This window comes from Octopus sinensis, linkage group LG1 (assembly GCF_006345805.1).
Source record: "Octopus sinensis linkage group LG1, ASM634580v1, whole genome shotgun sequence".
Classification (NCBI taxonomy): Eukaryota; Metazoa; Mollusca; class Cephalopoda; order Octopoda; family Octopodidae; genus Octopus; species Octopus sinensis.
The window spans coordinates 54,804,389-54,815,625 of NC_042997.1; the positions used below are offsets into that span (position 1 = coordinate 54,804,389).

The 11,237-nt window shown below is 32.3% G+C and overlaps 1 protein-coding gene across 6 annotated transcripts in view; it reads left to right on the forward strand.

Moving 5' to 3' along the window:
• Positions 1–10,964, forward strand: part of LOC115219703 (protein kinase C delta type) — a 161,656-nt gene extending 150,692 nt beyond the window's left edge. For all 6 annotated transcript variants that reach the window (XM_029789889.2, XM_029789922.2, XM_029789905.2 and 3 more), the window contains 3 exons: positions 1,543–1,731; positions 3,902–4,042; positions 4,662–10,964. In XM_029789889.2, the coding sequence (XP_029645749.1) occupies positions 1,543–1,731; positions 3,902–4,042; positions 4,662–4,793 (462 nt within the window). In that variant the 3' untranslated portion in view covers positions 4,794–10,964. The remainder of the gene's footprint in view (positions 1–1,542; positions 1,732–3,901; positions 4,043–4,661) is intronic.
• The last annotated feature ends 273 nt before the right edge of the window (positions 10,965–11,237 follow it).

Below are 11,237 nucleotides of genomic sequence, written 5' to 3' on the forward strand. Positions count from 1 at the left end.
CGCTACAACTCATTGATTTATGATATTACACACATATATATGCATATACCCATATATATATACTTGTATGTATGTGTGTACGTATATATATATATATATATATAGTGAGAATTTACAAAAAAACAAGACGAAGACAGGTGTGTAAACAACAAACAGATGTATTAGTTTAATGCTCAGGGAGTGAGAAAGTCTTTTATGTTTTGAGCCTACGCTCTTTGACAGAAAGGAACACAGAAATAAACAGGGAGAGGAAATAGAAAAGGTTTAGTGGCTAGCGATCTGGCATGGCAAATGCCGGACAGAGGAGAGCTAGGAATAAGGGGAGATAATAAAGTAGTGAAGATCCCAAAACGAAGGTGTGCGTGCATGTGGAAGGGGACTGGTGACCTTGACGACTGCATGTGTGCATGTGTAGGTGTGTGGATGATGGTGTAGGTGCTGGGAAGTGGTCAGTGCTCGTGTGTGCTGGTGAGTGATCAGTGCTAGTGTGTGCGGGGTGTTGGGGTGTGGGGTAAACAAGGGTGGGGGGTCTAAGGGATGGAGTGGGGTGGGATGTATAGGGATGGTGGGTTGGAATGTGTAGGGGTGAGGTAATGAGGGAGAGGGTGACAATGAAGGGAGATGGTGGTAGGAGTGAAGAGAGGGTTGGGAGGTTGGGTTAGGGAATCAGCTGTGGACCAAGAGGTCTCGTAGGTTATATATATATATATATATGTATGTATATATAATTTAATATTATCTGGGTAATAGCCTTATAACATACTTTCCAAAGCTCCACTTAAGGTACTGGCTACCAGATGTTGTCATACAATAAGACTTCTCCTGTTACTGGATATACATGTGGAAATCCACAAGTATCTGTAGAATATATACAAAAGGATTTTGGTATGAGAAGATTTCCAATCTTCTATGGAAACATGTCTAGTGGTGAAATAAAAAACACCTTAAGGCGGTGAGCTGGCTGAATCGTTAGCATGCCGGGCGAAATACTTAGTGGCATTTCATCTGTCTTTATGTTTTGAGTTCAAATTCCACCAAGGTCGACTTTGCCTTTCATCCTTTTGGGGTCGATAAATTAAGTACCAGTTCAATCTAATCGACTGGCCTCCTCCCCTTGTGCCTAGAGTAAAAAAGAATTAAAAAAACACCTTGTTAGGAAATGGATGAGAGTGGTGACAGGAAGAGCATACAGCTGTAGAAAATCTGTCCCAATGAATTTTGTCTGACCTATGCAAGAATGGAAAAGTAGATGTTAAAATTATGATGATGTGTATACATATTATTTATCAACATTATTAAATATGTCCATTTTAGACATTTCAAACATATTTTGAGGTAATTTATGAATATATAGTGAATTGCATCTTCATTGCTTAAAACCTGTCACCATGGAAAAAGAAAAACACCCCCAAAATAATAACTATTTAAAAAAAAAAAACTTCTAGTAATAAAAATCATCAGTAAAAAATACTGTTTGCATCCAAATTTGTTCTTAACATCTGTAATGTATAAATTTAATATTTCATTAATTTTTCTTTTTAGATTTTACATGGACAAAAGTATGGTATTTCTGTGGATTGGTGGTCATTTGGTGTACTCTTATATGAGATGCTGATGGGGCAATCACCCTTCCATGGAGATGATGAAGATGACCTTTTCCAGTCCATTTTGTATGATGACCTTTTCTATCCTCGGTGGCTACCTCCAGATTCATTCAGATGTCTTAGTGGGGTAATAATGTTTTTTCCTTTTCAACTTATATTAATAAGACAGAACCTTCAGTTAATCTGCAGAAGTTCTACATGTAATTTTCATGCATATTTCTCTATGTATACATTAGATACTTTTGTAAAGTAATGCCTATATAGATAACTATAAGTGCATTTTCACATGTCATTTCATCCACAAATTCGAACATTCTTTGGTAGATTTTATCTCATCACATTTTTCATTTTGCTAAATTATATATATTATTATTTCTCATTAAGCTAAACTAGAGTATTGAAACAAAAAGTTAACCTGACAGATAGCATAGACATTACTCATCATTCACCTATACATATTACTTAATATATCTGAACTATTAAAGAAGTTGCTTTGTGAACCTGGATTTCTTCCCTCTGTAGTGACTACATTTCAGTTGTTGTTATATCAATTTAAATGAAAGCTACTTGTTGCTGTTACTAAGCAACAATTGGTTGGTGTTAGGAAGGGCATCCAGATGTAGAAACTCTGCCAGATCAAACTGGAGCCTGGTGCAGCCATCTGGTTCACCAGTCCTCAGTCAAATCATCCAACCCATGCTAGCATGGAAAACGGGCATTAAATGATGATGATATATATATATATATATATATATATATATATATATATACTGCACTCATATAGGAATGCAGTGTGTATAGAGGATGACAGCTGTGTGAAGCGAATGGAACCTGTGGTTGCAATGAAGTAGTAAAGACTGGCCTCAAGACATTGCATCTCATGGAGATAACTAAAGACCATGTCAGTTGGTGTGGAGAAAACCCAAATATCCCTGTAAGCAGGCTTAAATGAATGTTTAAAGGCTACATATTTTGTTTTCATGTCTGGAATTTCTTCTCTAAATCTCTCAGTCTCTGATAGAAGTTCCCATGGACAACTAGTCTTGAATTCAACTGTTCGGGCCTGGAGGGTTATAATATATGGTAGGGGGTCTGTAAACTAAGCCTAATGGACATTTGCTTGCATTCTAAATTCCTCATTGCTCACAGAATACATTGTCAACCTTCACATTGCTGACTACATCTCTGCACATGGCTTACACTACTTCTCACTGGCCATTCATTAACTCCTAGTTTGTTTTTTTTTTAAGAATCTATCAGACTATAGATTATGGCACCCTGTCAAAGACCTCTCCGGATCAAAAATGTAAGGTAGCAAGGATTACTTAGGAACTTCTCTTATCTCACTAAGAAGAGAAATTAGTGGTACTCCAGCCTGGGACAAAACCAAGTTCATCTTATATAAGCAATTTCTCTTTCTAATCAATTGTGCTAAGACTTTTACTGTTACTTTCAAATTTTAGTTCATCTGCAGTAGTTTCTTGTTAGAGCTTTTTTTTTTTTTTTTGCTGATAATTATACTTCTACACCAATCACCTCCTTGTACTGGTTGTATTCCAGCAAATATTTCCAGCATCACATCAACTATATCAGATTGATGAGCTGCTTTTTATGATTGCATATCCTTAATGGTCATTTTCACAATTTAGCTATTTACCTTAATTGCCGATCCCTCCTTTGGAAGTACTTCCATACATTTTCTACATTCAACAATTTCACATAGAAATATCACCATGCTTATTTTTCTCATAATTAGTGAGGAAAGTGCTACTGCTAATCTAATGACACTTTTTCCTATCAGCATCATGGTTCACCCTACCAGATGACCTTGCAATCCTGTACACCTACTGCTGCTCCTCTTGGTACCAAATACTGGCAATCCTTCTTTCAACTTCTCTCCATGCTATGCTTCATACACTCATCATCTTCCTTCGCTTCTCCCTTTCTTCCATTTTTTCCAGGCCTTCTAGCAGATGCCTTGATCTGGCCACAGACCTAGTCTGTAGTACTTGGTTATTTCATTGAAAATACTAGATGCCTTCTAAGTTGTAGGTCTCTATCCCCTGATTTTCATCATGCACACATTACAAAAGACATGAACATGTCAGCATTCATTTTCTTTCCTTTGTAATTCTATAGTCTTATGTCATATACAGTATTTTTAATGACATGCCTGATTTTTTTTTCTTTCACCAAACTGTTAGCTTTGATTTTTGTATTATAAGTAAATTTTTTGATGTTCTTTTGTTATCGCAAAATTTTTATTTAATGCCATAAAAAACACATTTTGCTTACAGTTACTTGAACGTAACCCCATCACTCGGTTAGGGATGCCTGGCTGCCCACAAGGTGAAATCCGGAACCATCCATTCTTCAAACCTATTGATTGGGAGAAATTGGAGAGACGAGAAATAGAACCTCCTTTTAAGCCACGAGTGGTAATTATTAATGAAATATTTTATAACACCATTGTAATGAATATATTTCAGGATAGTTTTTTTATTCTCTTTCATTAAAATCTATTTTACTTCTATTTTTCATGCTCACATCTGTGAGCTGGTGTGGACATTTGCATGTTAGTGGAGCATTTTTGTAGATGAATGCTCTTCTTACTGTAAGAATATAACTATTGTCAATGAAAACAGACTGATATATGCAGAATTAAGTCTTATCCCAATGGCACAACAATAGTTGTGGATTTTAATCAATTTGTTATGTAACCAGTGGTCCAGCACCTTATCTGCATCATGTCTCCAATATAACAAACATAAAATGGATGATACTTAATGCCCACACACAATTGAAAATATCTACAATACATCCATACATATCCTATGTATCCTGTTAGACTTCTTTAAATAAGGGTGCATAGTTTTCTTCTTTTTTTTTAAATTTTATTTTGTTTTTGATCCCATTTATGATCATGAAATTTTTTAATAATGTCTTCAATGTTGAACCTTGCAAATTTGTGCGTAAAATTTCATTGAACATTATGAATATCGAGATTTCTTCTGTATATTAAAATTACATTATTTTTTTTTTTTCTCATTTCTGTAGAAATCTGATTCTGATTCTACCAATTTTGACAAAGAATTCACTTCGGATGTGGCTAAATTGACACCACCAGACAAGGAATTGTGTAAAACAATAGATCAAAAGATGTTCCAGAATTTCAGTTTTACTGCTTAAAAACATTGCTATCCTCTAAACCAATGTCTTTATTTTCAATTTTTTTAAATAGTTTTCTCAAGGAGCATCCCTCTTAATAAACATCAAAGTGTTTACCTTTTTGTATCCCAATCTCTGTGCTAGCCTCAAATTTATCCTCAACTCAACCATTCCTCTTAATTAATTAACACAATAATATTTTGACCTTGAAGAAGTAAAGTGACAAAGGTTTGGGTGATATGAAGCAATAAACAATTTTGATTTGTCTTCACAATACATACACAAATATTCTTGATTCAATTTAGTTTTTCAGCTTCTTCGGGAAAACCCCCCCCACAAAAAATGAACAAACCCTCTCTTGATGTGACAGAGAGAATCTTTGGTATCTTATTTAATACTATTAACACATTTCATGTCTCAGATTACTTTTTCAATGTTGATGCTCGTGAATTGCAGTATTTGTAATGTTCATCAATATCACCACAATGCTTTTTATATGTCATCACTTCTTTAAAAAAAAGAAAAGAAAAAAATAAATTTTAAAACTTGTTTAAGAAGATGATGTTAAAATGATGATTAAAAATCATTGTTCTCTGCATGAAGTGATTTCAAATATAGCTGATGGAATTTCTCATCAACTTTTACAATGTCATTTTCTCCATATTGGAGTATCCCCAAAAAAAAAGAAAAGAAAAAAAAGCATTGTGCCCATTCTTTAACTGTCTTCATTTTGTAATCTGATTATTTTCACTGTTTAAAGAAATTCAGCTGTGATTTTTTTTTTCCCCCCACCCCAAATTAAATTTTTAAAAAATGAAACCGTATTCATTAACATCCTCTTTATAAATTGTCTGTTGCCTTAGTTCAGTTTCTTTGTATGTCCCTCAATTTTAATCAATAACAGTTATACATGCTTTACTCAGTGAAACACAAAATGGTATGTTTTATTCAGCTATCAATATGGGGGATATTTTGTTCTCTGCCCCCGCCGCTCTCTCTCTCCCTCTTTGTTTTTGTTTTTCTTTTTTTTTAAAAGCTTTTGTATCCAATGTGGAAGGGACAAATTGGTTTTATTTGTTTTTCTTGGATTCAACTCACCTTTTAAACTTGAAAGGAAGTCAGTATGTGTTAGCTTGTGACTACTGCAATTGTCAGCCACCTGGCCTGCAATACAATATGTTTGCCTCTTGTTGCTTACGACTATTCCCTCTGTGTGCTTAGCATTGCTCTTATTAAACCTGTGTAACCCCCTTTTTTTTTTTCACCCCTTTGTTTTAAAGTAACTTGTATATAATGCATACTCCTGCACATCACTCTAATTTTAAATTAGTGGTGAGGAGATCTAATATCGATATTAAACTACAAAAAGTGAAAGAAGGAACTTTTTAAGTCAACAATATCATATTAAAAAATAAAAAAAGATTGCTTTTCTTTTCAAGCCTTAATTTTCACAATAATTCTATGTGTTCTCTTTTATTTTGTTTATCTTGGGTTGTTACTGCCTTCTATTTGTTGGTTTGCAGACAATCACCTTTTCATGGTTTGCAAAAGAAATGTATATGACTGGATATGCATGTATGTGTGAATGAAACTCTCATAAGCCCCATCCCAGCCCAATCTCCATTTGAAATATGTACAGACACATTCATATTTAGTTTGCTTGTCCATTTTTATGTCAGCATACCATCCACAACTATTGGCCATTTATCTGTGCCTTGATCTGTCAAACCATATTATTATCACCACCTGTCTTATTATTTTCTTCCCAAATAAATTGGAGCTATTTCATGTCCCCTTTGGAATATTATTTGAAAAAAAAATGTGAAATTAGTTTTGAGATCCTATATTTGTGCTGTGGGAGGTGAAAAAAAAATGAAAAAAAAAATGTTATGTTGGTTGCAAGGGAATGTTAATATAAAATTTGTGCATTCAAATATATTGTTCAGAATTGGTGTTTTTGAAGCTCTTACACAATTTCAATAAATTATATCTTCAATTAAAACCAACTTTTCACATGGACATACATACATCTGTGAAAAGAATGCACTAAAGAATAAAAGCTTCAACTCCAATTTTGACGTAAAAACACTGTTCCTTATAAAAACAGTACTGAATTTTCAGCTGGTAACTTTAATATTCAATAATGTCTCATCAATATTTTGCTTGCCATCAACAACCACTGCTGCTGCCAACAACAAATGCTGACAGGTACTGTAAAAATCAGAATATTATTTGCACAAACTTTTAAGTTTCACTATTTCACGCTAACTGGTGCCATACGTTCTATGGTATCATTATTTTATGAATAAGTGAGGGAACAAGATATCACACTTCGCTTGCACCCAGTGGTCAATATTGTCCTCATAAATTGTTTCCTTAAAATTTAGCTATTCTACTGAAAATAGAACAAAAGTGTGCATGCATGCACCACATGCCTAACACACACATACATACTTATGCACTTCTTGTGTGATTCTGGAAAGGCATGAAATGTTTTTTCAATTTTACACCCCAGTACATCATAGAGAATATTAAACTTGAGTGAGCAGTATTTTACATATGCCTTCATCTACCAAACTACATATTGCAACTAGAAATATTCAACTATAATAAGTTGAAATAGGGTGTAGTGAAATAATGTGACTTCTGTTTATCATTGCTGATATTTAAGGACCGAATATTATGTTAGATTTTCTAGACTGGCAATATTTTTCGTTTTTCTACAATTATTTTTTAAACTTTTGTCCTGTGCATTCATTAAGAAGCAGATAGATACATAGCAGCTTCTAGTAAAAGAAGACAAAATGGTTCTGATAATTTATATATTTCCAAAACGGTTTAGCAAAATTAATTTGACTTGAAATGTATTGATTCTTTAAATCTTTTACTTTAATGGATGCAGGGGGAAGATTTACCTATAATTTTTTTTTCTTTTTTTAAGCAGGGGAAAAAACTTTGCTTGGTGAATATCTAAAATTGTCTTCCAGTGTGTTCCTGGTTAAGAAAAGGGGACTTTGTTTGATATGTATCAAAACTGCTGATGTATTTTATGTTTAGGAATGTTTCGTTTCTATCTTTTTAACAAAACTATATATATATATACATATATTTGCATATATATATACATATATATATATTGGTATCAATGGTTTAAAAATTGATTTGAAGATTTTTATACAATTTTCTTCTTTTCTGTTTTAGTTTGCGGTGTCTTATTCAACCAACAATTTTCAAATTTGTTGGACAATCTTTTTCCCTTTTTTCTTTTTAAAGAAAATTTTTATAACGTTAACATTTTGAAAAGAATTTTCAAAACTGATTCTTTTTTTTACTTCCTTAGGTTCCCCAAACATGATATGGTATATCCCTAGGTTCTATATAACGCTAAAAATGCACAAACTTTTGAGACTTATTCCTTCATTAGTTAGGTTTTTTTTTTTTGAAGACAGATCTGTTCATTCACTGTTCCAGTATCATGGAGACAAAATTTCTATTCTATTCTCACTGTCCTAGTACATTTAAGATGGATCTTTTCTTGTTCCCTCAATATATATGACTTTAAGATATGTTGTATTCTTAATGTCTTGGTTCATTTGTGACACTTATTTGAAAGTGCATTAAAAAATGGATCGATTGGTACCATAATTCCTCACATCTGCTATTCTCTAAGATAGCTGTTTTGCTGAACTGTTGTTACTGTCATATGTTTAAGACGAACCTGTTTCTTTCATTCAGTGTACAATGGATTTTGAGATAATTTACTACTGCAGTCTCACTATCTCAATTTGTTTGATACTGAACCCTATTAATATTGTACTTTTAGTGCTCCCAGTTTTATTGACAGTCCAATTGTTAATACCTGCAGTTTATCTGAGGCACTTAATCCATTTCCCTGTCTCAATGTATTTAGAACTGTACTTAATCTAATATCTTAACATACTTGATGCAGTATATATTATTAATCAATGCCACAGTATTTAAGAGAGCTTGTTTTATTTTTAACCATTATTAAAATGATACTTACCTAAACAGATATATTTTATTGTGCCAGCTCTACTCTAAAACACTTGAGTCAGTCCTGTATTCTGTCATCAATGACTTAGTGTAGTCAAGATACTGAATATCGTACTTTAAACGCCCCAATACATTTAACCTATAGCTATTGTTATAGGCCCTATAGCTTTATGTTTTAAAAATCAATTGTTCTTACATCCCTAATAATGATTTATTTGGTACAGGTTTTTGTCCCAAGGCATTAAAAACAATGTTTTTTTGTGTTTTCAATGTCTTAAGCATTTATGATAAACCTTTTTCTATTTTCCAATGCTCTAGCCCTATTTATTGCTCTTGTTTTATTATATTGTCAATGGCCCACCCACAGTCTATGGAGCAAAGTGTTTATTGACCCTGCAATGTCCGTATTTTTGAAATGGTCCTGGTGTTTCAATAAACCTATGGAATGTTTATGCTTTTGCGCCCTCAATCCCTCTCTGTGTTGATGACAATATATTAAAGTTTTTGAATTGCATGATGGATAAAATCATAGTGATCAGTATATAAATTCAAGAAAAAAAAACTTCAATGAAATTTTGTGTGGACATAAGTGTGTTTTTTAAAAATACTTTTTGGTCAAGGTTTTTTTATATAAGGAAGAAAATCTAAACTTGCAAACTTCATGTTCAAGTATTGTTTACTGTAAATATATATTCTGTAAATCCTTTTGATAGACAGTAAAATTCTTACATCAATTTTGAATTCAACATGCCCTTCAGATATTTATAAATGTAGCATATGAATAAGGGTACAAATTGCCTTGATCAGCTGAAAGATAATCCTGCAAACCAAAATTGTATGGATGATATCAAAATATACTGATCCAAAGAAGGCAAGCATGGATCTACAAAATGTACAGTTACAAGTTATGGCAGTCTTGAATAAATGTAACTTCTGATTCAGATAAACAGGTAAAAGTGATTGCATATTATATTTGGTAAACTTTAAAAAAATATTTTTGTATGTTATAATAATTAAGAAATAAAGTACAAAGCAAGTAAACTGTAGTTGAAATAACTTGTAAAAGATTTTCCTCTAATCTTTTAATGTTACCATAGTTTAAAATTACAACATATTACAACATATATATAATTTTCTTCAAATTTTATAGAAATTCAAAGCATGTAAAATGATTTAGCTTCTACTGACTATTACATATAGCAACTATTTTCAGATATAGATGTACTGAACTTTCACTATTACAAGTTACTCTAATACCTCTCTCTCTCTCTTTCTCTCTCTCCCCCTTTCTCAGTTTTTGTTTCTGAAATTAAACCATGTATTCTTTTGTCTGATAACTAATACTTAAAGGGATTATTTTTTTTCACTAATTAAATTAGAATATTTGACCATTTTTGTGGCAAAGTATGTTTTGATTTCATTCAAAAATATATACATTTAATATATATAGTTTCATACAAAGTTTATTTAAAATTAATTTTCATCTTTTAAGACTTCTATGAGGTTTTAATTCTCCCTCTCTCCTCCCACCTCAGTACGCAAATAAATTTCAACATTGATATACATCTTATAAAAAGGATGCAAATGGCTAAACCTGTAAAAATGAAGTAATATTTTAAAAATATAGACCTATTGTTCATTTTTTTTTTTTTGTTTAAGTTCTTTTAGTTATTTTCCTGAAAACTAAGATTTTACATTACACACACACACACATACTCACACACGTATATAATGTATATATCAGTATGTATAAAATGATGTAACTTACCTTTTCCTTTTTTTAGCTGACCATCAAGACCAGATTGTATTTGTAAAAACAAATTTGTCCACTCCTGATGACCTGTATTCCCATCATGCATCACTATTCTAAAAGATTTAATCTCTAATGCATACTTTCCCTTCACTTCTTTCCTTATCATATTCCATTTGTCAGCCACAATTCCATCAAAATGTTTATGCCACACTTTAAGTTTCTGAACTTCTCCCATTCACTTCACACCACCACAAGCCCTGTCATTGCCACAGCTATATCCACAAGCAGAAGACACTTGGACATCTTTCAGGGAATATGTCGGGTATTTCAAAATTCTAACAACTTTTATATATAAAAAAATAAAAAATTGAAATAAAAAGAAATGTCAATTTTTTTTAATTGTAATAAATACTTGAAAAAATTTACCAAATGTTATTTTTCACTGCTTTATAAATACGTTATATTTGGTTTAAAATGTGTTTCACTGATATGAGTAAATTTGAAATCTCACACTTGTTAGAGAGTTGAGAAATTTATGCAGAAAACTAGAGTAATACGTCTTGACTTCAGGGTAAAGCTATAATAATACATATCAACTTCAAGGAAAAGTTGGTCCTGAACTTCATCGCGTTCATGGCCAAGATACTTTAACTCTCGCTGACTCAATTACACATAGATGTAAATATGTACTCTGAGAT